At 45.2% G+C, this 27,938-nt stretch overlaps 1 protein-coding gene across 2 annotated transcripts in view; it reads left to right on the forward strand.

Moving 5' to 3' along the window:
* Positions 1-27,938, forward strand: part of ISY1 (ISY1 splicing factor homolog) — a 35,995-nt gene that overhangs the window by 2,908 nt on the left and 5,149 nt on the right. Inside the window, exons 3-12 of one of the 2 annotated variants that reach the window (XR_007129707.1) lie at positions 412-463; positions 1,217-1,282; positions 2,520-2,562; positions 5,269-5,381; positions 12,194-12,311; positions 17,424-17,546; positions 18,321-18,442; positions 22,941-23,027; positions 23,418-23,604; positions 27,297-27,302. Coding sequence is in view for 1 of the 2 variants with exons in the window: in XM_047743438.1 (XP_047599394.1) it covers positions 412-463; positions 1,217-1,282; positions 2,520-2,562; positions 5,269-5,381; positions 12,194-12,311; positions 17,424-17,546; positions 18,321-18,442; positions 22,941-23,027; positions 23,418-23,525 (832 nt within the window). In the remaining variant the exon portion in view is untranslated. Of the gene's footprint in view, positions 1-411; positions 464-1,216; positions 1,283-2,519; positions 2,563-5,268; positions 5,382-12,193; positions 12,312-17,423; positions 17,547-18,320; positions 18,443-22,940; positions 23,028-23,417; positions 24,147-27,296; positions 27,303-27,938 lie in introns of those variants that run through there. The other variant, XM_047743438.1, reaches the window with a different exon arrangement.

A 27,938-nucleotide genomic window follows, 5' to 3' on the forward strand; every position in this document is an offset into this window, starting at 1 on the left:
CTTTCTATAAGTTTGCTGTGGCCGAACCAGGAAAGAAGGCATGTGCAGATTTCTACAGAAATTATGATTCCATGAAAGATTTTGAGGAGATGAAGAAGGCTGGTATCTTTCAGAGTGCAAAGTGATTTTGGAATGTAAAGAATTTCTCTGGGTTGAGTTCAATTGAAGTTTGTCACCGACCTGTGTTCCTGAACTATGAAGCGTGAATATTGGGTTATGGAATAGTTTGCCTTGATAAATAAACAACCAACAAATACTTTGGACAGTTAAAAAAAAAGTATATAATAATATATATATGAGTCATATTAATGAATACCTTACATGATGGTCATGAGCAGATCTACCCCATCTAGGAACTTGGATGACAACTCTGGGAGCAGTATCTTACAGAGTTTTCTCTCTTCCTGATAGGACGGCCTTAGCAAGATTTCGCCAAGCTCAGCTGGAAGAGGGAAAAGTGAAGGTTGGTGTAAAGCTTCCTTGTGAATTGTAAAGTCTCAAGAACAAATGTGGTAAAACTCCCTTCTGAGCAGGCTAGATTTCCTGTTCCTTGTCTGTGCTTGCTGACATTCTTATGAGTCTGTACCCATGAATTCTACGTGTACCTCCCTCTAGCTGGGGCAGTGTGACGATCTAGCCGCTTGTTCTTCCGCCTCCTTTGTATTATGATAATTGGCTTCCCATATTATCCCAGCTCTGTCTAATACAGGAAGTGCCATCGAGAGCAGCTCTGAAGCTGCAGCCGGTGAGTGATCTCAATTCATGGAGGCTCAGTCAGGTTAGGAATAATATGTGCCATTCTTTCAATATATATCTATTTTTTAAATTATACACATAAGTGCTTACACACATGTACATGTATACACATATATGTTTGTTCTAAACACTGAAGCCATTATTTCTCAAGATAATATGAATATGCCATGAAATGGATATAACCTAGCTTACTTGGCCATCTCTCTGGAATTTTAAGTGGTTTCCAGTGGTTCATTCTACTAGATACAATGCAGCCTCTGTATGTATGTTTCTGTATGTATACTTCTTTCCTAAGTAGAGACTGGAGAGTGAAATGTAAGGCTTGAAGATCATCTGAAACTGAAGCTTCAAATGTATTTGAACATTTAGACGTTTAGTCTTCAGGGCTGAATCAGTTGTGGTTGCTGTATAAAGCTGGCAACTAGGACAGTGGCAACATGTGTATTTTGCTTCTTCTTAGGAACGAAGACCCTTCCTTGCCTCAGAATGTACTGAGCTGCCCAAAGCTGAGAAGTGGAGACGACAAGTATGTTCTGGGTGAATCTGGTCTTAGTAGAAGTAACAAGTCTCTAATTGCTTCTTTTTGGATTGAGGTGTAATTGATACAGAATGTTACATTGGTTCAGGTGTAAAGCTTGGTGACACCACAAACATAGCTACCATCTGTTACCATAAACCCAATTATAATACCACTGACTATATGCCCTCTGCTCTACCTTTCCCCACACTGTGACTTATCATTCTATAATTGAAAGCCTGTACCTCCCACTCCCCTTCATCCATTTTGCCCATCCCCCAACCTCGCCCCTCTGACAAGCATGAGTTGGTTCTCTGTATTTATGGGTCTGTTTCTACTTTTTTGTTTGTTTATTCATTTGTTTTTTTTATTCTATATATATGTGAAATCACGTGGTGTTTGTCTTTGTCTGACTTATTTCACTTAGCATAACACCTTCTAGGTCCATCCATGTTGTTGCAAATGGGAAGATGCCATTCTTTTTTATGGCCAAGTAATATTCCATTGTATATACCCACCACATCTTCCTTATCCATTCTTCTGTCCCTGGACAGAGCTTCCATATCTTGGGTATTGTAAATAGTACTACAGTTAACATACATTTTTTTCAAATCAGTGTTTTCATTTTCTTTGGGTAAATACTCAGTAGTGGAAATATTGGATCATATAGTATTTCTATTTTTATTTTTAAGGAACCTCCATACTGTTTTCCAAGGTGGCTGCACCAGTCTATATTCCCTCTAACAGAGGGAAAAAGAAAAGAGAACAAGGGTTCTCTTTTCTCCACATCCTTGCCAGCACTTGTTATTACTTGTCTTTTTGATTCTAGCCATTCTGGCAAGTGTAAGGTGATACCTCATTGTGGTTTTGATTTTGTATTCTGTTGTTTCTTATTATCTGAATGGTTCATTACCAGGATTCTAAGGGGTTTTTTAAAATATTTTTTTATTTTATTAAAAAAAATTTTTTTTTAAAGATTTTTATTTATTTATTTTGACAGACAGAGATCACAGGTAGGCAGAGAGAGAGGAAGGGAAGCAGGCTCCCTGCTGAGCAGAGAGCCTGATGCAGGGCTCGATCCCAGGACCCTGGGATCATGACCTGAGCTGAAGGCAGAGGCTTTAACCCACTGAGCCACCCAGGCACCCCCTAGGTATTTTTAATTACTGATTTTGGATTACATTTTTTCTGTGCTTTCAGACATGTTCAAAAGTCATGAGAATTACCTTTTATTTTTTTTTCACAGATCATTGGAGAAATCTCAAAAAAAGTGGCTCAAATTCAGAATGGTAAGGTAACCTGCCTTTTAAAGTGTTGATTCTCAAATCCACAATTAGACGTGGGGATTTCAGCACTTCTCTCAGTAGAACAAGTAGATAGAAAATCAATAAGGACATAGAAGAACTGAACAATAGTGTTAATCAATTTGACATTCATAAAACACTCCAGGAGACATTTGTCAGGATCTGGAGAAATTTCGATTTTTACAACTTGGGTTGCTACTGGCATCTAGTGGATAAAGCCAGGGATGCCGCTAAGTATCCTCCAGTGCCTCCTACAAAGAATTTTTGACCCAAAATCTCAATAGTGCCACTGTTTAGAAACACAGCTCAAAAGGAAATTGAAAGCTGAGTAGCCCTATATCTATTAAAAAATAATAAAAAAATTTCTTTTTCTAAGTAAACTCTGTGCCCAGTGTGAGGCTTGAGCTCATGACCCCAAGATGAAGAGTTGCATCCTCTACTGACTAAGTCAGCCAGGCACCCCTGTATCTGTTAACGAAACTGAATTCATCGTTAAAGCCTTCCAGCAAAGAAATCTCCAGGCCCTGGTCAGTTCTACCAAACCTTTAAGGAAGAAATAATACCAATTCAACATAGTTTCTTCCAGAAAATTGAAGGGGAAGGAGAAGGAATACTTCCTCATTCATTTTATAAATTTTAGTATTAGCATTATCATGATACTAAAATTTAAAAAACGACATTATGTGGATAGAAAAAAACTGCCAATCAATATTCCACATGCATGTAGATGTAAAAATCTTCAACAGAATATTAGCAAACCAAATCCAGCAATTTATAAAAAGGGTAATAAATCACAACCAAGTGGGATTTATCCTGGGAATGCATGCATTGCTGGTTCAGCATTCAAAAATTAACGTAATTCACTTAATCACCATTCTAAAGTTGAGAAACCACATGCCCTTCTCAGTAGATACTGAAAAAATATTTGGCAGAATTTAACCTTCACTCGTGATGAAAACTCCACTGACTGGGAATAAGAGGAAAATTTTTTTTTTAACCCTACCAAAAGACCTATCACTAATATCATAATTAATAGTGAAAGATTGCATGCTTTCCTCCTAGGGGCAGGAATGAGGCAGATACCTGTTCTAACCACTTATATTCTAGGTCATACTGGAGTTCCTGGTCAGTGCAGTAAAGCAAGAAAAGGAAATAAAAGGCACACAGACTGGAAGGGGAAGAACTATAATTCTCTGTTCTCAGATCATGTAATTTTCCCTGTAGAAGATCCCAACAAAGCTATAGAAAGATTTCTAAAATGAATAAGTGAGTATAGCAAGGTCACAGACTAGAAGGTCAATACACAAAAATCAATTCTATTTTTATAGCACTGAAAAATTGGTACTAGAACTTTTTAAAAAGTGCTATTTACAGAAGCACCAAAACACAATAAATACTTGGGTATAAATCTAACAAAACATATGTGCAATCTGTATGCATATTTTTTTTTAATTTTATTTATTTTCTTGAGAGAGAGAGAGAGAGAGGGATGGTGAGAGAGAGCACAAGTTGGGAGGAGAGGGAGAAGCAGGCTCCCCGCTGAGCTGGGAGCCCCACTTGGGGCTCAAACCCAGGACCCTGGGATCATGACCCAAGCCAAAGGCAGACGCTTAACTGACTGAGCTACCCAGGCACCCCTGTAATCTGTATGCTTGAAACTACAAAACACTGGTAAAGGAAATCAGAGATGACCCCAGCACATGGAGAGATACACAACATTCATAGATGGGAAGCCTCAGCATAAAACATTGACGAAATCCCAACAGGATTTTTTTTTCTTTGTGAATAGGTTACCAGATTCTTTTCTACATTTTTTTTTTAAAAGATTTTATTTTTTTATTTGAGAGACAGAGATCACAAGTAGGCAGAGAGATAGGCAGAGAGAGAGGGGGAAGCAGGCTCCCTGCCAAGCAGAGAGCCTGATGCGGGACTCGATCCCAGGACCCTGAGATCATTACCTGAGCTGAAGACCGAGGCTTTAACCCACTGAGCCACCCAGGCGCCCCTACTCAGACGTTTTAATAGGTGGATAAATGGAACTGCAGGATTGCTTCAGTTACAAGGAGGAAGTTGTTTTTCAAGGATTTTTTTCCCCCTGTGCTCGTGAGAACTCTGTTACTAATCCTTGTTTTTCCTTTATTTGGGTGTTGATGGTTTTTCTTATAAATTTAAATGAGTATTTTTGGGGCTCCTGGGTGGCTCAGTTGGTTAAGCAACTGCCTTCAGCTCAGGTCATGATCCTGGAGTCCCAGGATCGAGTCCCGCATCGGGCTCCCAGCTCCACGGGGAGTCTGCTTCTCCCTCTGACCTTCTCCTCGCTTATGCTCTCTCTCACTGTCTCTCTCTCTCTCAAATAAATAAATAAAATGTTTTAAAAAAAAATGAGTATTTTTGTTCCGGATACCTTTGTAAGTGTTGACATTCATTTTTTTTTTTTTAAAGATTTTTATTTATTTGACAGAACACAAGTAGGCAGAGAGGCAGGCAGAGAGAGAGAGAGGAGGAAGAGGCAGGCTCCCCGCCGAGCAGAGAGCCCGATTCGAGGCTCGATCCCAGGACCCTGGGATCATGACCTGAGCCGAAGGCAGAGGCTTTAACCACTGAGCCACCCAGGCGCCCCATGTTCATTTTTAAGAGTATAACATTGAGTGCTATTTTGAAGAAATGATATTAATGTTTTTTGTTTTCTAGCCGGTTTAGGTGAATTCCGAATTCGTGACCTGAATGATGAAATTAACAAACTGCTAAGAGAGAAGGGACACTGGGAAGTCCGGATAAAGGAGCTGGGAGGTCCTGATTATGGAGTAAGTAAGCAGTGGTCTCAGAGGATCTTGGGGGTAAGCCAGCGAGCTTTTTGGGCAGCTGGGTAGCTTTGAATCCCCTATAGCCCCTGGCCCATGTCTGCCACAGAGTAGGCACTTGAGGAATGAAGGAATGAAAGAAGGCTTGGAAAGTGCCTGTTGGATGTGGACAGGAAGCATGGGTAGGATAATCCTTAAAGACCCTATAGCACAGCCCTCAGAGCAGACAAGGCACCTGAGTTTAGTGCCCAGATGTTCTTGAGTAAGCCACTTAATCTCTCTGGGCCTTTTGTTTAAAATGACCCTAGTCTTGGGGCACCTGGCTGGCTCAGTCAGGGGAGCATGTGACTCTTGATCTTGGGGTTGTGAGTTTGAGCCCCGTGTTGGGTGTAGAGATAACTTAAAAGAATAAAAGTCTTAAAAAAACAAAAATGACCATGGTCCCTTTACATCATCTCTGAGCCTCTTGGGAGTCGGGGCAGCCATTGTTGGGTTCTTTCCTGGAGGGGGCTTTGAGGGCCCTCCATTTTTTCCTTTCTTTGGACACTCATAAATGCAGTCGCCTAGACTGGCTGTCAAGTTTTTAGGACCATGACCCATTATAAAACACACACATAATACAAACTCTGTCAAAACCCGATACACACAAAAATGTACCGAAAAAATTTGTGTTGATGCATGTTGAGATTTTTCTATTCTGTTATATTTTTTTTTTCTCTTTTTTTTTTTTTTTAAGATTTATTTATTTATTTGAGAGAGAGACAGTGAGAGAGAGCATGAGCAAGGAGAAGGTCAGAGAGAGAAGCAGACTCCCCGTGGAGCTGGGAGCCCGATGTGGGACTCGATCCCGGGACTCCGGGATCATGACCTGAGCCGAAGGCAGTCGTCCAACCAACTGAGCCACCCAGGCGTCCCTATTCTGTTATATTTTGACTTAAAAAAATTGATGATTGTGACCCCCTTAAATGATTTCATGACCCACTCCTGGGTCTCAACTTTAAAAAATACTAGCCCAGAGCCCACCCCATTGATTCGTTTGTGAAGAGGTCTACCTCAGGTTATTTGACCTGTTCAACGAGTTGTAATGTGTTATGCAGGAAGTAGGTGAAGTTTTTCTAACCTGCTGGTATTCTCATTTTTCTGAAACTTTAACACCTAATTCTCACTTAAGTACCTGATGTGCAAATGAAGAAGAGGCATTCATGTTTCTTGACCCCTGGTTTTGTTCTTGGCACCGTGTGAGGAACTGTCTCACTTAACTCTTGAGCAGTTCGGTGATGGTGATCTTATGTGTCCTGTCGGACAGCTTTAAAGAAATGCAGAGGTTTGCTAACCCTCCCGGAAAAGTGACCTCAGAAGCAGTAAAAAATTACTATGTAAGATATTCTTAACTGCCACCACCCAAAGTCAACATTAATTTTCTTAAAATTTTCAGTGTTATTTTTTACTGAAATATAGTTGACACATAATATGACATTTATTTCAGGTGTACCACATAGTGATTCAGCAATTCTTGTACATACATTATGCAATGAGCGTTGTTAACCATCTGTCACTACACAGTTATTATATTATTGACTAGATTTCTTGAAAAAATTGATTAAAAAATTCCAGTATAATTAGTTTCAGGTGCATAATACAGTGACTCCACAGTTCTGTACATTACTCAGTGCTCATCATGATAAGTGTACTCTTAATCCCCCTCACCTGTTTCACCCATTCTCCCTCCCAGCTCCCCTCTAGTGACCCTCAGTGTGTTCTCAATATTTAAGAGTCTGGTTTTTGTTTGTTTCTTTTTTTAGTTTGTTCATTTGTTTCTTAAATTCCACACATGGGGAAAGTCACGGCATTTTTTCCCCTCTAATTGACTTATTTTACTTATCATGATACCCTACAGATCCATCCGTGTTGTTAAACATGGGAATATTTCTTTCATTTTTATGGCTGAGTAATAGTCCATTGTGTATATATATATATATTTATATTTATATATAATTCTTTATATATATATGTGTGTGTGTGTGTGTGTTTGTGTATCCCATGTCTTCCTTATCACTTTAACAGTCAGTGAACCCTTGGGTTGCTTCTATATCTTGGCCACTATGAATAGTGCTACAATAAACATAAGAGTGCATATATCTTTTCAAATCAGTGTTTTCGTTTCTTTGAGTAAATATCCAGTAGTGCCATGACTGAAACATATGGTAATTCTATTTTTAATTTTTTTAGGAACCTCTGTACTGTTTTCCACAGTGGCTATACCATAGTGTGAATTCCCACTAGCATGTGAGAGGTTCCTTTTTCTCCACATCTTTGCCAACAGTTGTTGTTTTTTGTGTTTTTGATATTAGCCATTCTGACAGGTGTGAGGTAATATCACACACTGTGGTTTTGACTTATATTTCCCTGATTATGTGTGATGTTGAGCATCTTTTCAGTGTGTCTGTTGGCCATCTTTATGTCTTTGGAGAATGTTCCTGTCCTCTGCCCATTTTTTAATTGGAAAATTAAAAAATTAAAAATTAAAAATTTTAATTTTTATTTTTTTTGGGTGTTGTTAATTTCTTTTTTCTTTTTAAGATTTATTTATTTATTTATTTGACAGACAGAGATCACAAGTAGGCAGAGAGGAAGGCAGAGAGAGAGAGGAGGAAGCAGGCTCCCTGCTGAGCAGAGAGCCTGATGCTGGGCTCGATCCCAGGACCCGAAGGCAGAGGCTTTAACCCACTGAGCCACCCAGGTGCCCCTGGTGTTGTTAATTTCTAATATTTTGGATATTAACCTCTTTTTTAATTTGGATATTAACCTCTTATTGGATATATCATTTGCAGATATCTTCTCCCATTCAGTAGATTGTCTTTTAGTTTTGTTGATTGTTTCCTTTGCTGTGCATAAGCTTTTATTTTGATGTAGACCCAGTAGTTTGTTTTTGCTTTTATTTCCTTTGCTTCAGGAGCCCTATCTAGAAAAATGTTGGTATGGCTGATGTCAGAGATATTACTGCCTGTGCTCTCTTCTGGGACTTTATGGTTTCAGGTCTCACTTTTAGGTCATTAACCCATTTTGAGTTTATTTTTATGTATGGTGTAAGAAAGCAGTCCAGTTTCATTCTTCTGCATGTGACTGTCCAGTTTTCCAAACACCGTTTGTTGAAGAGACTGTCTTTTTTCCGCTGGATATTCTTGCTTCCTTTGTCATGCATTAATTGACCGTACAATCCTAGGTTTATTTCTGGGCTCTCTATTGTGTTCCATTGATCTATGCATCTGTTTTTTGTCACAGCCCTACTGTTTTGATTTATTATAGTTTTGTAGTATATCTTGAAATATGGAATTTGGCTTCGTTTTTCTTAAGATTGCTTTGGCTATTCAGGGTTTTTGTGGATCTAAATAAGTTTTGTAATTATTTGTTCTAGTGTTTTGAAAAACATTGCTGGTATTTTGATAGGGATTGCATTAAATCTGCAGATTGTGTTGGGTAATGTGGACATTTTAACAATATTAATTCTTCTTGTACATGAGTGTGAAATGTTTTTTTCATTTGTCTCCTTCAATTTCTTTTTTTTTTTTAATAAGATTTTATTTATTTGACAGAGAGATCACAAGTAGGCAGAGAGGCAGGCAGAGAGAGAGGGGGAAGCAGGCGCCCCACTGAGCAGAGAGCCCGATGCAGGGCTCGATCCTAGGACCCTGCGATCATGACCTGAGATGAAGGCAGATGCTTAACCCACTGAGCCACCCAGGTGCCCCAAATCTTCAATTTTTTTTTATCAATGTTTTATAGTTTCAGAGTATAAGTCTTTGACTTCCTTGGGTAAGTCGATTCCTAGGTATTTTATAATTTTTGCCGCAATTCAACATCAGTGTTTTTTTGTTGTTGTTGTTTTTTAAAGATTTTATTTATTTATTTGACAGAGAGAGATCACAAGTAGACGGAGAGGCAGGCAGAGAGAGAGAGAGAGAGAGAGGGAAGCAGGCTCCCTGCTGAGCAGAGAGCCCGATGTGGGACTCGATCCCAGAACCCTGAGATCATGACCTGAGCCGAAGGCAGAGGCCTAACCCACTGAGCCACCCAGGCGCCCCTCAACATCAGTGTTTTAATGTATTTCTTTTTAGAGTTTTTTAAAGATTTTATCTTTAAGTAATCTCTACACCCAACATGGGGGTTGAACTTACAACCCTGAGGTCAAGAGTTGCATGCTGTACCGATTCAGCATGCCAGGTGCCCCTCTTTCTAGAGTTTTTTAATGCTTACCAATTCTATTTCCATTTTCTATGTGTAAAAGTAATACATTTAGAGTCTTAGTTTCACAAGATGAGGGGAGTTCTGGAGATGAATGGTTGTGAGGGTTACATGATAGTTATGAACGTATTTTATGTCACTGGACTATCCACTAACGGGTTAAGACGGTACGTTTTGTTACCTATATTTTACCACAATAAAAAAGAAAAGAAAAAGTAGTACATTATCATCAAGGTCAGAAAAGCATAAAGAAGCAGAGCATTCAGTCAGAATGCCGTTACCTGGATGCAACCTGAATAGTTCCTTCCGTTGTTCTTCTGTGAATGCCAATGACTGAGATCGCACTTACTGTCTTACTGTACAACTTGGTTGTAGCATTTATGCTTCTTTCCAAAATGGTAGCATTGGTTATGTAGATACTACATAGTTCTGTGCAAAAGCAAACAAAAAACAAAAAAAAAAGAGTGAGAGAGAAAATATAAAAATTATACAATATTTAAAAATTTGTTATGTTCTGTGCATGATATAGAGTATATTTTTCTAGCCCACAGAGCTGCTGCTGACATTTTCTATTTATCTAACTTTTATCCTATGAATGTTCATTTTTACAGAGATTCTTTCTCTTTTTTTTTTTTTAAAGATTTTTATTTATTCATTTGACAGAGAACACAAGTAGGCAGAGAGGCAGGCAGAGAGAGAGGAGGGAGCAGGCTCCCTGCTGAGCAGAGAGCCCGATGCGGGACTCGATCCCAGGACCCTGGGATCATGACCTGAGCCGAAGGCAGAGGCTTTAATCCCCTGAGCCACCCAGGCGCCCCTACAGAGATTATTTCTTATTCTAACCATGTGCTTTGTTCACTTAACAGTGTATCAGCGACATATTTACATATCAATAATCATTTGTATCACTATTTTCTTTTTTTTAATTTTTTTTTTTAAAGATTTTATTTATTTGACAGACAGATCACAAGTAGGCAGAGAAGCAGGCAGAGAGAGAGAGAGAGGAGGAAGCAGACTCCCCATGGAGCTGGGAGCCGATGCGGGGCTCGATCCCAGGACCCTGAGATCATGACCTGAACCGAAGGCAGAGGCTTTAACCCACTGAGCCACCCAGGCGCCCCTGTATCACTATTTTTTTTTTTTTAAGATTTTATTTATTTATTTGACAGAAAGAGATCACAAGTAGGCAGAGAGGCAGGCAGAGAGAGAGGAAGGGAAGCAGGCTCCCTGTGAGCAGAGAGCCTGATGCAGGACTCGATCCCAGAACCCTGAGATCATGACCTGAGCTGAAGGCAGAGAGGCTTAACCCACTGAGCCACCCAGGCGCCCCCTGTATCACTATTTTAAAAAGCATTTTTGAGAAAGTTGGAAAATTAGTACAGAGAATTCTTATATACCATTCATACAGATTTACCAGTTTTTGATACTTTGCCAGATTTTGTCATTTTCTGTGTGTCCCTTCAGATTTATTTTTTCTGAACCATTTGAAGCTTAAATACATCATGCTTCCTTATCCCTTAGTACTTAATATCTCTGTATATATTTTCTTTTTTCCTCACTCTGTCTGTATTTTATTTTTTTAAGATTTTATTTAATTATTAGAGAGAGAGCGTGTGTGTAAGCACACAAGCAGGAGGAGCTGCAGAGAGAGAGGGAGAAGCAGGCTCCCCACGGAGCAGGGAACAGACACAGGGCTCGATCCCAGGACCCTGGGATCATGACCTGAGCGAAGGCAGATGCTTAACTGACTGAGCCACTCAGGCGCCCCTCTCTGCGTATTTTCTAAGAGTAAGAATGTTCTCCTTACATAACTATGGTAGAATTATCAAGTGTAAGACATTTAACTTTTTTTTTTAAGATTTTTTTTTTTGAGAGAGAGAGCACAAGCTGGGGGAACAGGAGAGGGAGAAGCAGGCTTCCTGCCGAGCAGGGAGCCTGATGTGGAGCTTGATCCCAGGACTCTGGGATCATGACCTGAGCTGAAGGTAGACACTTAACCGACTGAGCCACCCAGTCGCCCCAAGACATTTACCTTTGATACAATCATTTTATCCATCCTTCTTGGCTGTTTCACTGATTTTCCCAGTAATCTCCTTTTTAACATTTGCCCCTCTAAGACAGGACCTAGTCCAGGGTCACATACTACATGTAGCTGTTGATATGATCATCTTTGATCATCTTCAGGATGTATCTCATTTGTCTTTTACTGCTTGTCATTGAAGTTGTTTGCAATTGTTTCTTTAAGCTTTTGTCTCTTGGGTCATATCATAAGTATTATCCTAAGGTGATACGAAAGTTTCATAAGAATCATCATTTTTAAGGCATAGGATATTTTCCATCCTTGAGTATGCTGAAATTTACTTAAATCGTCCTCCTGCTGCTAGGTATTTAGGCTGATTTTATTTTATTTTATTTTTATTTAGGCTGATTTTAATTTATGAAAAAAAATGGACCTAAATATTTTTTCTCTGTACATCAGTGTTTTCCCACATTCATGTTATTATCTTAAAGTATATTTGCAAACATGTGAACTAAAAGATCAGATCCATTTTCTCTTTTTCCTTCCCAATAAGAAAGTTGGCCCTAAAATGCTGGATCATGAAGGGAAAGAAGTCCCAGGAAATCGAGGTTACAAGTACTTTGGAGCAGCTAAAGATTTGCCTGGTGTCAGAGAGCTTTTTGAAAAAGAGCGTAAGTAACTGCTAATGTTTGTGATGTAGTTTGTGATGATGCTAATGTAGGTTTTAGCCTCTGATTGCTAGTGATCATGATAACACATCTGTAGGCTAGGTGCTCTTCCTGTATTGTTCCTCAGATGCTCCGCAGTGGTGTCAGAATTATTGTCCCCAGATTTGAGAGGAAGGGAAGCAGGCTCTCTGCAGAGAGCCTTGATGCGGGGCTTGATCCCAGGACCCTGGGATCATGACCTGAGCTGAAGGCAGAGGCTTAACCCACTGAACCACCCAGGTGACTCTTATTGTCCCCAGATTTCAAATGAGAAACTGTAAGTACTAGTAGTTGAAGTTGTAGGCCCAGGGCGCACAGATGGGGCTGGGAGGTGGATCCAGAATTGACTGGCACCAAATTCTCACCCTTGGCACATGCCAGTCTCTCAGCCTAAATATTTCCCTGTTTGAGGTTTCCTTAGATTATCAGGACAGACTCTGATGTTCATTGAAACAGGTTCCTGTTTCAGTTACTTATTAGTTGAAAAGCCCTACCTGAAGAAGACGTACAACCTTGGGCCAAACCCCAGGAGGTATAAATGGAGAAAAGTGGAAAGGCTGTGTGTGGACTTCCGCTACTGGTCCCCTCACCTGACCTGCCTTCTCTCTCTGTGGCCCTGGGGAGTGTCAGCCAAACCTTGGCCTTCCAAAATGCACTTGGAAACCACTAGCCTGGAGTGTTTGTGGATTTTAATTTTGCCTTTTAGGAAAGTAGTCTGAACTCTTTATACAAAGAAGTATGAATAGCAGAAAAGACCCTAGTATTCTCACCGCTATTGGGATTCTGCCCCATTTCCTTCCAGTCAGTTTTTCTGTTTGTTTAAAAATATAATTCTACCTAGGGGCACCTGGGTCGCTAAGCAGGAAGCCTGCTTCTCCCTCTACCACTCCCCTGCTTGTGTTCCCCCTTTTGCTGTGTCTCTCTCTGCCAAATAAATAAATAAAATCTTTAAAAAAACACAAACAGGGGCGCCTGGGTGGCTCAGTGGGTTAGGCCGCTGCCTTCGGCTCGGGTCATGATCTCAGGGTCCTGGGATCGAGTCCCGCATCGGGCTTTCTGCTCAGCGGAGAACCTGCTTCCTCCTCTCTCTCTCTCTCTCTCTCTGCCTGCCTCTCTGCCTATTTGTGATCTCTCTGTGTGAAATAAATAAAATCTTTAAAAAAAAATAAAAAATAAAAAAACACAAACAAATAAAAATACAGTTCTACCTATATTAAGCCCTTCTTTTTAAATTAATTATGCCCAAACTGTTTTGCCTGTGTTATTAACAACACTTAAAAACAACTCAGGGGGCAGTGCACCTGGGTGGCTTAATTGGCTAAACACCTGACTCTTGATTTTGGCCCAGGTCATGATCTCAAGGTCATGAGGTTGAGTCCTGTGTCAGGCTCTGTGCTTAGTGGGGAGTCTGCTTGGGATTCTCTCTCTCCCTCTTCCTCTGCCCCTCCCCCCTCTAAAAAATAATCTTTAAAAATAATAATAACAATTTAGGGGGTGCTTGGCTGGCTCAGTAGGTGGAGTGTGGGACTCTTGTGAGTTTGAGCCCCATGTTGGGTGTAGAGATTATTTAAAAATAAAGTCTTAAAAAAAACTTTGAAAAAATAATTCAGAGTTTAAGTATCATGCTGTTCATTATGAAATTAATATAATTTTATTAGGAGAAGTTGCAGAATACAGAAAAATCAGAAAAAAACCTGTCCATATTTTCACATCTTATAGATGACAGTTGTTGACATGTTGGGGCATATTTTCTTCAGTTTTTAAAGGGAAATGACAACCCAACATATTGGTCAAAGAATCAAAGCTAATAATTTAAGAAGGAAAAATTCATGTGAATGAAAATACGTATGTGGAGGGGGCTCCTATACTGAGGTTATACTGGACATATTACTTTTTTAAATTTGCATTTTTCTAAAAAAATCAGTTGAAGATTTTTTTTTAAAAAGGCAAGTGCTTTGGTCTTTTTTTTTTTTAAAGATTATTTATGAGAGAGAGAGAGAGTGCACAAGCAGGAGGAACAGCAGGTAGAGGGATAAGCAGCAGGGTGCTCCGCCCCAGAACCCTGAGATTATGATCTGAGCTGAAGGCAGACAGTTAACCAACTGAGCCACCCAGGCACCCTGTAAGTGCTTAAGTCAGTCTTAATGAGTATAATTCAAATAGCACTGTCCCCTGGGTGCCCCCCCATCCCTGTGCCCCTGGATAACTGGTAATCATAATTATCTGATTTGGTACATTCCCTTCCAGGCTTTTTTTTTTTAATACACTTACGTGCTTATTTCATCAGCTAAATTTCATCATTATAAGTGACAGATGACTCAACCCCAGTTCTGTTTAGGCAGAAAAGTGAATTTATTGACTCACATAACTGAAAAGCCCACGGGTGGTTTGTCTTCAGGAAAGGCTGATACCGGGTCACATTTCCTCCATGTTGTAGTTTTGACTTCCAGTCTGTGAGCTTGTTTCTCTCTTTAGCTCTCTGCTTGTGGTGGCAAGTGGTCCATAATCAGTTTATGCTTTGTCCTCTCTCAGCTAGAGATTTTTCCTCGCCCTGAAGTGGTTAAAGCAAAACTCCTAGAATTGCTCTGGTTGGCTTGGATCTGATCCTAGGTCCATCTGTGAACCAGCCCCTGTGATGGGAGGGATGCAATGTTCTGAGCCAGCCAGGTTTTAGCCCTGTACCCTGTCCTGGGTGCAGCCAGAATTGTCACAGGACAGGGACCAAGAGTGGTGCAGGGTTGGACAGACTTGCCGTCACCAGCGTCAGGGTGATGGGTGGAGGCCTGCCAAGACCCAGTGGCACTCCCATACCTGTTGTGCCATGTTCTGTGTTGATATCCTCCCATCGTTCTGCTTAGAACTCTGTGAGTGGATGTGAAGGATTAAAGCACAGAGGATATGAATTAGCCGTACATTATGTAACCATTCATTTGTAGACCTTTAGCTATTTCTAGTTTCCCATAATTGTAAAATTTTTGCGGATCTGATGGTTAAAAATTTATTATTTTTACTTTTTATTTCCTTGATTTACTAATGAAATTGAATTCAGTTACTAATTGAAATTTTTTTTTTCAAGATTTTATTTATTTGACAGACAGAGATCACAAGTAGGCAGAGAGGCAGGCAGAGAGAGAGGAGAGAGGAGGAAGCAGGCTCTCTGCTGAGCAGAAAGCCCGATGCGGGGCTCGATCCCAGGACCCTGGGATCATGACCTGAGCTGAAGGCAGAGGCCTTAACCCACTGAGCCACCCAGGCGCCCCCTAATTGAAATTTTTATACACGCAAAATTTTTCTTCTGAAATGATCAGCTTTTACTCTTTCACCTGTTGGGTTATCATTTCCCCTTTGATTTTTTTTTTAAAGATTTTTATTTATTTATTTGACCGACAGAGATCACAAGTAGGCAGAGAGGCAGGCAGAGAGAGAGAGAGAAAGGGAAGCAGGCTCCCTGCCGAGCAGAGAGCCTGATGCGGGGCTTGATCCCAAGACCCTGGGATTATGACCTGAGCCAAAGGCAGAAGCTTTAACCTACTGAACCACTTAGGCGCCACCCCTTTTGATTTTTTAAAAATATTTTTTATTTTTTTAATTTTTGAAAAAAAATTTTTAAAAATTTTTATTTAAAAAATTTTTTTTTTTTAAGATTTTATTTATTTATTTGACAGAGAGAGAGATCACAAGTAGACAGAGAGGCAGGCAGAGAGAGAGGAAGGGAAGCATGCTCCCTGCTGAGCAGAGAGCCCGATTCGGGACTCGATCCCAGGACCCTGAGATCATGACCTGAGCCGAAGGCAGCGGCTTAACCCACTGAGCCACCCAGGCGCCCTATTTTTAAATTTTTAAATAAACATATAGTGTGTTTTTATCCCCAGGGCTACAGGTCTGTGACTCGCCAGGTTTACACATTTCACAGTACTCATCATAGCACATACCCTCCCCAATGTCCATATCCCCACCACCCTATACTGTCCCCACTCCCCCCAGCAACCCTTAGTCTATTTTTTGAGATTGAGTCTTTTATGGTTTGTCTGAAAAAAATTTTTAAATACTTTATTTGAGAGAGAGCAAGCGAGCACAAGTGTGGGAGAGGGCCAAAGGGCAAAGGAGCCCGATGTGGGGCTGGATCCCAGGACCCTGAGATCATGACCTGAGCCGAAGGCAGACACGTAAGCGACTGAGCCACTTAGGTGCCCCTAAGATTTTTTATTTTTAAGTAATCTCTGCACTCAACATGGGACTGGAACTCATGACCTTGAGATAGAGAGTTGAACACTCCATTGACTGAGCCAGGCAGGGCCCCCCTCCCTTTCGATTTTTAAGAATTACATAAATATTCTGAGTACTAACCCTTAGTCTGAAAATATTTTCTTCAAGACTTTCTCATTTATCTTTTTGGTTTGTTTATAGTTTCTTTTGTCTTATCTATATACTTAAGATTTTTCATCGCATTTTTATTAAACCTCATGACATTTCCTGTATTATCAAAACACCTTGTGAAACAGCTATGGGGGGCCATAGGGAACCCTATTCCCCACACATCCTGTAGTTCACAGCCATAGTTATTCCAGGTTTTCACAACTCTGTAAACGATGCACATTTCCGTCCATAGAGCTTTGCCTGCCTTTGTTTTTGTTTTTTAAGTTAGGATAAATTCCTTCTAAATAGGCTAATTGGGTTAAAGGTTTCAAAACTGATTGAGAAAAGGGTGGGTTGTACCACTTAACGGTAGTTCTATGGCTAATATAGGAGGTGCTTATGTTGTGGTGTTTTCTTTCTTTTTTTTTTTTAATATTTTATTTATTTATTTGACAGAGAGAGTGATCTCAAGTAGGCAGAGAGACAGGCAGAGAGAGAGAGGAAGCAGGCTCCCCACTAGGCAGAAGCCCGATGTGGGGCTCGATCCCAGGACCCTGAGACCATGCCCTGAGCCAAAGTTAGAGGCTTAACCCACTGAGCCACCCAGGCGCCCGTCATGGTGTTTTCTTGAGCGTACTCCCTTGGCTGAGAAACATTGTATGGGATGCAGGCTCGAGTGTGATTGTGGTGATTTAGTTAAGTCGGTGCTATTTCTTTTAGCTCTTCCTCCTCCAAGAAAGACACGTGCGGAGCTCATGAAAGCAATCGATTTTGAATACTACGGTTACCTTGATGAAGATGATGGTGTCATCGTGCCTTTGGAACAGGACTATGAGAAGAAATGTAGGTCTATGAGCAACTCATTTCATTATAGATGGCATCTGGTTTCCGTTCTGTCCTTAGAAAATGGGTTTGTAAATAGTGCCATATGTCAGAAGCGAGTTTATTTATTGCTGATGGTCTTCAGAAGCCGTGGTCTGCTCATGACTGAACCCTCCATTAACTACGATGCCATCTGGGGCTGTGTGGGGCCAGAAGCAGCAGATGGGGGGAAGCCCAAGGGCGACATCGGACCTGTTCCCCACCCACCCGTAATTCATCATCTGGATTCTTTCCCACGTTGGCCTTTCTTGAACTCAGGAACTGGTGCCCATTTAAGTGACTTTTCAGTCTGCTTTAACATTAACAGTGCAGAGCAAGGTGGCTGACCCTGAGCACTTCCTCCATGCCAAGTCTTGTGCTAACTATTTTCTGGACTCTGTTCTGAAGCCTCATGACGGCCCTGTGAGGAATCGTCAGTGCTGATCTCCCAGTGGTGTGTGGAGCTAGGGTTTTGGTTGGGAGTCTGAGCCTGTTTCCAGCAGCATGTACGGTTGTGTCTCCCTTGTCAACCTGAAGCCACTCAGGTTGCTGAACTTGGGAGGATCTTGGAATGTCCCCTAAACAGCTGCCTTCTTGTGACTTCCGGCCAGAGCTGTGGTGTGACCAGACTCTCTCACATTCTTCTCCTGCCCGCCAGGGCAGAGTGGAGGGCGCTCCTCTTCAGAGGGGACACGGGGCCTTGCCCGGCTTGGTGGGTAAAGCTCATTCAGAGGCCTGACTCTCCTGTTTCTGCAGTCAGGGCCGGGTTGGTGGAAAAGTGGAAAGCAGAGCGAGAGGCCCGGCTGGCGAGAGGAGAAAAGGAGGAGGAGGAGGAAGAGGAGGAAGAGATCAACATATATGCTGTCACTGAGGAGGAGGTACTATGGGCGGGGGTGGGGGGGCCTCGTCCTCACTGCCTTCTGCTCTGAGCCACCCGCAAGACTGGGCCTTGGGGGAATCAGTGGGGCAGTAGGAAGCCTCAGCTCACTGGGGAGAGATCAGGGTCAAAGCCCAGCTCTCTGGCTGGGAACTCCTCTTCCTCACCTGGAAGATGGGTATGAGGATCACCTCACGCATCCCAGGGAGGGTTCCAGAAGGGAATGGCTGTGAGAGTGTGAGAGCACTCTGTAATCTGTGCTTTACACCCAGAATTACTTTCCTGCTTCTTAGAGGTAGGTCCCCCTGAATATACTGCTACCCGACTTCTAAACACATGGGAAGCCATATGAGTTACAGCCCCTACCCCCATTTTTCCTTCTTATTTATCTATTCACTTATTTATTGTTACTGTGTTTTCAGGCACAATTATAGATCTGTTGCATTAGTTGCTTTTACTTTACAAAGTACCACAGATGGTGAGGCTTAAACGCCAGAAATGGGTTTACTCGGTGTTCTGGAAGCTGGAAGTCTGAGCTCAAGGTGTCAGCAGTAGGTCTTGTCATTTCTCTTTAGATGCCGGTACCAGTAGCCCTGCTGCAATCTTAACATCCCCCAACCCCCCAGGGTAGAGATAGAAACCCATCCAGAGCAGACAAGGCTTTGATGCAGAAGGTCACCTCAAGGGCGGAGCTGTCGTCCTGCCTCGCAGCCAGAGCCTTCTAGCTCCAGGCTCTCCTGAGGGGCCTGCCATGTAGGCCTCACTCCTTGACACATCCAGAGAGAATGAAGTGGATTTGCTGGACTGAGAAGGGGAGGGGCGTTACCGTGTGGGCGGTAGGTCAGGGCCTGTATGAGGAGCTTGCTGTGACACGGGTGGCAAAGAAGCAAGCTCAGAGAAGGTGAGCGACTTGTTGGCATCACACAGGATGTAGCTGACCGGAGGCTTCTGGGCAGGTCTGGCTGATGAGCAGTGGGAACAGTGAAGCATTTGAAATAAGCTGGCATATGTGCTCGCTTCGGCCGCAGATACACTGAAGTAGGCTGGCAGCATGCCCTAGGAAGGTCTCGTCTGGTCTTGTATTTTCTTCTCTTGTCTTGTTTTTTCTTTTCTTCCTGCCTCCCTTCCTTTTTCCTTTTTTTTCCCCTAAGCGGAACCCAGCGCAGGGCTTGAACTGAAGACCCTGCAATGAAAACCTGAGTGGAGATTGAGGGTCAGATGCTTAACCAGCTGAGCCACCCAGGAGCCCCTACCTAGGAAGGTCTTCTTCAGCTGCAAACATTCATATGTTCTTTTAGCAGCTGTTGGCTTAATTAGTGGCTACTGGGAGCCGGGCCCATGTTGGGGCCACAGCAATAACTGAGCTCTACTTGTAGCGTAAAGTCAGTGGGGAGACAGTCCAGTGGGCAGTCAGTGGAAAACAGTGGCTGTCACAGCAGCTCTGAGACAGTGACACAGGGTGGGGAGAGCCCTTGAAGCCTTTCCTGGGGAGCAGCCCATTCAGCTGAGGCCTGGAAGATCAGGAGAAGTTTACCAAGTGAGAGGCGGTGAGGGAAGAGTGTTCCAGGCAGAAGGGAACAGCATGTACTGAGAGACACTGTGGGAGTTGGGGGACAGAGGACAGGCCCGAGTGGCTGAAGCACAGTGTGGGCTGCTGGTGGAGAGAGGAGAGGAGGCGGGAGAGAGGGGCAAGGCAGGACAAGTGAGCGCCCCAGCTCTATAGGGAGGAGGCTTTGCCTTTATCCGGAGAGCAGTGGCAGGCCTCCAAAGGTTGTTGTGGGTTTTTTGTTTTTTTTTTAAAGATTTTATTTATTTATTTGAGAGAGAGGAGAGAAGGAGCATGAGGCAGAGGGAGAGGGAGAAGCAGACTTCCCGCTGAGGGGGGAGGCTGTTGTGGGACTCAGTCCCAGGACCCTGAGATTATGACCCCAGCCGAAGGCAGCCACTTCACTCACTGAGCCATCCAGGCGCCCCAAGTGTTTTTTTTTTTTTTTTTTTTGGTTGTTGTTGTTGTTTTAAATAGTTGACAGGAATGGTAGCACAGAGGGTCCCATGTATCCTTCACCCAGTTTTCCCCAATGGTTACATCTTCCAGAGTTAGAGTACAATATCCACGCTGCAGGACAGAGTTGGGGTAATGAGTGCATAGCGTTTGGTGTCTTCTATCACATGTGGATTTGTGTAACCACCATTTCTTTCTCTCTCTCTCTCTCTCTTTTTTAAAGATTTCTTTATTAGAGTACGTGTGGTGAGGAGGGCAGAGGGAAAGGGAGAGAGAGTCTTAGATGCTCTGCTCAGCACGGAGCCCAATGCGGGGCTCAATTTCACAAACCTGAGATCAGGACCTGAGCCAAAACCAGGAGTTGGTCACTTAACTGACTGTGCCACCCAAGCGCCCCTATAACCACCATTTCAGTCAAGATACAGAGCTGTTCCCTCTCTGCACTGCTCCCTTAGAGTCACACCTCCCTCCTTCCCCCATCCCTCACCCCTGGCAAACTCCAATCTGTTCTCTTTCTTTATAATTCTGTCATTTTGAGAATGTTTCATAAATGAAATCATACCTTATGTCACCTTTGAGGATGGTTCCTACACTCAGCACAATGCCCTTGAGATCCATCGGAGTTGTTGGATTCAAGAGTTCATTCCCTTTTATTGCTGAGTAGATTCCATGTGGAGAGAAGTATGTGAGTGGTAAGTGGGCAGGTCAGTGCATTTTCACAAGGCGAACAACCCCATGGAGCAAATACCTGGTGACGAAACAGAACATGACCATGACCAGCACCCTAGAAACTTGCTTCCGCTGCACTGGGTGTTACTCTCCTGACCTCGGATAACCCTTAAGCTCTTACCTAGTTCTGAACTTGACGTTTGCTGGTGGAATCATGCATACTCTTTAGTGTCTCATGGTCACAGGTATCTGTTTAGTGTCCAGTACCAAAGGAAGCTGCCGTGGCCTTCCTTGTTCACAGAGAGCCATTCATGTTGCGTGTACATGGAGGAGCAGAATTATCAGGTTGTAGGGAAGGCATATGCTGGGCTTCAGAAGATGTGGCTGAACCATTTCCTGGGGTGCTGGGCCCGTTTGCCCTCCTGCCAGCAGCATCCGAGACGTTCCGCTGAAGGGTCTCCAGCCAGCTTCCCTGGGCAGCGGGTGTGCCGAGAGGCCGGTGTGGGCTACCCAGGGCCTTCCAGGGGTCCTTGGTGCTCATGTCTCCCAAGCCACAGTATTTCCTTAGGTGATTAGTAATCTCTCTTGACTCAAGTGCAGCCTCTGAGTTGGCCTTTTTTTCTCTATGTGGTACATTTTAAAATCTTCATTAAACAAAATAGAGAACATGTACGAGGTTCAAAAGCCAAAAAAAAAAAAATACATAAAGATCAACAAAAATTCTGTAGGTCTCTTGGTGCAGAGATGTGCCTGGTTCTCAGAGCTCTCGCTAGTTTCTGTTCCTGTTTTCTTTCCTCAGACAAAAGGTGACATCATTTACACAGCTTCGTTGCTCTTTATTTTTTTTTAAATATTTTATTTATTTATTTGACAGACAGAAATCACAAGTAGGCAGAGAGGCAGGCAGGGGGCGGGGAGGGGGGGGAAGCAGGCTCCCTGCTGAGCAGAGAGCCGGATGCGGGGCTCGATCCTGGGATCATGACCTGAGCCGAAGGCAGAGGCTTTAACCCACTGAGCCACCCAGGCGCCCCTCATTGCTCTTTAAATAGGTAATGGTGGGGGTGCCTGGGTAGCTCAGTGGGTTAAGCATCTGCCTTTGGCTCAGGTCATGATCCCAGGGTCCTGGGATTGAGCCCTGCATCGGGCTCCCTGCTCAGTGAGGAGCCTGTTTCCCCCTCCCTCACTCCCCCTGCTTGTGTTCCCTCTCTTGCTGTGTCTCTTTCTCTGTCAAATAAATAAAATCTTCAAAAAAAGTAAAAATAGGGTGCCTGGGTGGCTCAGTGGGTTAAACCTCTGCCTTCGGCTCAGGTCATGATCTCAGGGTCCTGGGATTGAGCCCCACATTGGGCTCTCTGCTGAGCGGGGAGCTTGCTTCTCCCTCTCTCTCTACCTGCCTCTCTGCCTCCTTGTGATCTCTCTCTCTCAAATAAATAAATAAAATCTTTTAAAAAAATTAAAATAGGGCGCCTGGGTGGCTCAGTGGGTTAAGCCGCTGCCTTCGGCTCAGGTCATGATCTCAGGGTCCTGGGATCGAGTCCCACATCGGGCTCTCTGCTCAGCAGGGAGCCTGCTTCCCTCTCTCTCTCTCTCTCTGCCTGCCTCTCTGTCTACTTGTGATCTCTCTCTGTCAAATAAATAAATAAAATCTTAAAAAAAAAATTAAAATAAATAGTCAGTAGTGCTTCTTCATGTCTTTCTGAGCCTTGAGCTTCCTCTTTCCTTTTGTTTCTTCCTTGTAAGCAGCTGCACAGATGTCCAGTTTTGTAGTGATACTGGCCTGTGTTTAATAGGCTCCCGCTCACTGACTATTTGGAGGTTCTGTTTGTAGTCTGATGAGGAAGGCAGCCAGGAGAAAGGAGGTGAAGACGGGCAGCAGAAGTTCATCGCCCACGTCCCAGTGCCATCCCAGCAAGAGGTAGGACAGAGTGGGGGGAGCTGCCCTTGCCGGTGGGGCTTCCCCAGCACCAGGGGTCTCACCTCTAAAGGAGACTGCATGGAGTGGGGGAGCGGGTTTGCCTCGGCTTTCCTGTCCATTGAGGCAGCTCTGACTCCAACCACACTGGTCACTATGCTCACAACAGAGTGTGGACTCCTGAGGAGGCAGGCTCTCGTCTGCTTTAGGGAATACTGACACACGGTGTTCCCACGCTTCTGGTGGGGAAGAGTGAGGCTTGGAGAGAGGCCTCTGGGTTTTGGCTCCTCAATGGCCTCTGTCCTGAGCACTCCCTCCTGGCCAGGTTCCGGCAAGGCATGGAGGGCCTCTCGGAGGAGTAAAGGATGAGCCCTTTCTTCTTGCCATCCACAGATCGAGGAGGCCCTGGTGCGGAGGAAGAAGATGGAACTCCTCCAGAAGTATGCTAGCGAGACCCTGCAGGCCCAGAGCAAAGAGGCTAAGAGACTTCTGGGCTACTAGGGCTGAGCTGAGACCTGCTCAGGGTCTGAAAATCTGACAGGAGACCATCATCCCCCGCTGGCCCTTGGTGAGCCCACAGGCTGGCTAGTGCTGCGAGTCTTCCTGCTACTTCCCCTACCTTTCCTAACCCCCATCTCCCGATGCGAAGGGAGGGGCTGCCTGGGCCTCCCTGGCAGGCTGTCTGCGTGCCGAACCCGTTCAGCTGTCACTTTTGTACAAATGTTTTGCTATTGTAGGAACCCACTTATTTTTATCCAGAGTGTGTAAAACAGGCTGCTCACAGACGGCCTGTGTTTTACTTAGCTTTCTACTGTCATCGCTGGGGAGGGAGGTCAGTTTATGACTGCCATTAAAAAGATGCAATTTTTCCTAAAAAGACATATTGCTACCTCCTCTTGAAAAATGACAAAATGTGTCAACCCTGGGCCCATAGTCACATATGTCAGCCACCAGCCAGGGCTGTTCCTTTTGGGTCAGGTTCTGCTCCCAGTTGTCTGTGGCCCACTCAGCCTGCCTCATTCCCTTCTGCCCAGGTGGCAGGAGTTTCAGTTTGTTACTTCTGTCTTACGACTTGTTCAGAAGAGAGCTATTTTTATTAAAGATTTTTATATGAAAGGGAAACTTCCATGTCTGCAGCTTGTTCCCTGGAAGCACACTGAGGTGCAGCGGGATGCCTGGTGCAGAGTCCCCGCTGGGGCCAGAGGCCCGAAGCACATGGCCCGGGTGCGGGAGGGATGGGACCCATCCCGGGGTCTCTCTCAGGGCAGAGGCTGGGGAGGCCCCCAAGGTGGCCCTGGTCAGAGCACACCACGGATGCCCAGGAAGCAACAGTCAGGGCTAAGCCTGCCCTCTGGGCTGGGTCTGCTCTTTCCAGTAGAGATAGGACAGAGCAATCTCTGGGGCTGGGGGGGGGGCTCCACATACTCTGTAGGGATCCTGGGAGGGTCTGGGAGTCAGTGTCAGGACCAGGGGGCTGTCCTTTGGGTCCGGGCCCCAACTTGGACTATGTGTCAACAGGAGGCCCTGCTTGGGGAAGCCTGTGACATGGGGGAGTTGGGCTCTTTGGGCAAGTCTGGGGGTCTGCCTGTCAGGGGAGCAGCAGGGTGAGGGAACGCCAAATCCCCATGTGGCTGGGGGTGGTGAGTATCAGGGGAGAGGCTAGCCAGGCCATGGCCAGCCCAGACAGGCCCCTTGAGGGAGCTGTGCAGATCCTAGCAAGAGTTTGAACCAGGCAATGTGTGACCTGCCTTAGGAAGGTGTGTGGAGCTATATGTGGAGACAGGAGGCAGGAGGCAGGGCAGGCAGAGGCTGGCTGGGGCGGAGGTGGGGGGGTGGCGGGTGGGGGGTGGGGAGTGGCTGCATGGGAAAGGCAACGGAGGGTGAGGAGAGGGGTTGTGACTGGGGTGGGGGAACCTTGCCTCCTGGCTTCCCTCAAGGAAGGGCTGGCTTGTCCCCCCTCAGCTGAGCCCCTGGGTGAATGTGTGCAGGGAGCAGGGGGGAGATGGGGTTGCAGCTTTAGGAACCCCCAGGGGAGGGGCAGGGCCAGGCTCAGCTCTGGGACCTAGGCCCCTGGCCTTAGTTTCTCTGTTTTAAAGCCCAGGACTTTGTCCCAGGGTCCGGCAGTGCTACTGTGCAGGCAGAGGCAAGCGAGGGCCCTCATCACAGCCTCTTTGGGGTGTGTGGCGGCCTGGCTCAGACCACTCCCTCGGGGGTTTTTCTTCCAAGGGGCACTTGTAGGCTTGGGGGCTGCCCTGCATTCTAGGACAGCAGGAAATCCAAACCGCAGGCATTTCTTCTTCCTGGAAAAGGTGACTGGAAATGCCTGGAGTGTGACCCTTCTGGAAGGTTCAGGCTCCAGGCCTCCATCCCTCAGTCAGTGGAGTTACCAGGCTTCTAACCCCTGGGACAGAGCCAGACACCGGGGCCCCTGCTCCAGCCCCGCAGTGTCCAGAGCCTGTCCCAGCTGGGGTCTTACAGTGGCTTGCTGGGACGTAGGCGGACAGGAATGAGTGTCCCATATCTGAGGAAACCAAGGCTGGGTGGGAAAGCACCTAGCACCATGTCCTACAGGTGTCCTTGGCAGAGATGGCCCTGACCCCAGGCTTCTTCCTGTCCCAGAGGCCCTGGCTACTTGCCCTGCCAGGGGCCCCAGAGGGAAGATTTCTGCAGAGCTCCCATTCTGGACCTGCAACAGCAGAGGAATCTGCTGGGCAGGTGTCATCACTGGTGGGGATATGGTTCCTTGGCCCACTTCATTGCTCAGAGACAAAAGAGCCAGTCCTGGGAGCCTTGAGTTTGTTGACAAAATCTGTTTCGTGGTTTATATTAGCTTTGGCTTTGCCTGAAGTTTCCAAAAAGGCGACTCTCCATAGATAGATTTCCATAGACTTCCCTCCCCTTTGCTCACCCCACTGGTTTTCCTACAAGTAAAACATCAGTCTTCCTCTTGGTTTGCTTTAAGATTCATCAGACCAGCACCATCCAGGCCTTAGGCTGGCCTTCCTCCCCATGCATCCCCACCCGCCCTGTACTCTCACCCCCCTGACACTTGTGTTCGGGCTCTTGAGCAATTTATAAACAAGGAAGAGATGAACATGTTCTACTCTGACCCTGGATACCTTGGGCAGTGATGAGAGGGACAGGCCGGTCACAGGGGAGCAAAGGTTCCGGTTGTGTGGCCACACAGACAGCACCCCCCCCCCCATCCTCTAACAACTGAACTGGAGAAGAGACATCAGCATCCCACTGCCTCCTCCCAAAGCCCTAAGAAAGGATGCAGTGGGGGTGTCTCAGCCCCTGCTCACAGAAACTGTGAAGCGGTGACAGCAGGACCCCATCTGGGTACATCAGGCCTTCCCTAATGGGGCAGGCAGCGCTCGACTAATGAGCAGACGGGACCCTGGGGAGACCAGTGGCAGCACCCCGCCCCTTCAGGCGTTTTCATATCTGTCCCCCTCCTGTTGCACACCCCCCCCAAGCCCCCCTCCCAAAAAGAATGTAGAGGGAAGTTCCCTGCAGGGCTGAGGGGTGCTGAGTTCCCATACAGGGTATTTCCTGCACATCTCAGAGCCTGGGTTTCCATCCCAGTCAGTGTGGTGAGGAGTGGGGAGAGCAGGACTTGATCCCCCTCAGTCCCTCTGGCTATGCCATGGAGGACTCCATGCAAACTGGCAAGTTGGAGGGTCTGGGAAAAAGGGCGGGGATGGGGGACACAGATGATGGAGGAATAAGGTGTAATACTGTGTTTCAGAGGGTCTGGGACTTATCACTGAAGTTTGAGCAGGGGAGTGGCCTTGACAGAGCCCCTTGGGTGGGGGGAGGGGAACTGTGGGAACTTGATGCTGAGGGGGTGGTATGGAGGAGGGGCTGTTAAGCCAGGATAGGCCTGGGTGGGAGCACTGTGCCAGGTGGAGGGTGGCAGTGGGGGTGGGAGGACAGCATGGAGCTGGCAGAGGTAGAAGTAGGGGTGCTGAGAGCCATTTGATCCCTCTATTTTCAGGCAGAGCCTCAAGCATGAAATGGAATCAACAGAAGCAGGCAGGACTGGGGTTCATTTCCCCGTGTTCATGATGTTTTGGGGTTCTGGGAGTGGGGAGAGAGTTGGATAGCTGGCATTTCTTTGGCCTCCAGTTGGGCTGAGGGCTGGCCCCTGGGAGGGCGCCTTCCCAGTCATCAGCCAGCACCAACCAGCCCAGGTACCCACGTCTATAGCTCTGGTAAGATAGCTTTGCTTCCTTGCTGCGCCATTATATTCTAATGTCGCGTAGCAAGCACTCTTCTATATTAAGAATGCAGGGTATCATCGTTGATGTCTGGTCTTCGCTTCCTTACTGTGTTTTCTCACCTTCGTGTCTGATGGGTCTCTTGGAGGCACATTTTTAGCAGTAAGTCTGGGCGCTGCGAAATAGAACTCGGGTGATATTGTTAGAGGTTGTGTATTTTAATCATGGTGATGGTAGAAAGAATAATGATGAAAAAAGAAAGGAGGAAGAAGGGTGCCTGGGTGGCTCAGTTGGTTAAGCGACTGCCTTCTGCTCAGGTCAAAATGCCAGGGTTCTGGGATCAAGTCCCACATCAGGCTCCAAGGAAGGGCAAGAAAGATGGCATTGGAGTTCTGATCCACAGACTGTTGGGGTGACCACGGGCACTTTGGCTTATCAACTGGGATGGTGTGCCCCCATGTAGCAACAGTACAAACACAGTTAAAACTCAGCCCACCCACCACTAGCTTTAAGAATGTTAAATTGTGGGGCCCCTGGGTGGCTCAGTTGTTGAGCATCTGCCCTCTGCTCAGGTCATGATCCCAGGGTCCTGGGATTGAGTCCTGCATCAGGAAGCCTGCTTCGCGCTCTCCCACTCCCCCTGCTTGTGTTCCCTCTTTCACTGTGTCTCTCTGTCAAATAAATAAATAAA

Source organism: Lutra lutra, chromosome 1 (assembly GCF_902655055.1).
Source record: "Lutra lutra chromosome 1, mLutLut1.2, whole genome shotgun sequence".
Classification (NCBI taxonomy): domain Eukaryota; kingdom Metazoa; phylum Chordata; class Mammalia; order Carnivora; family Mustelidae; genus Lutra; species Lutra lutra.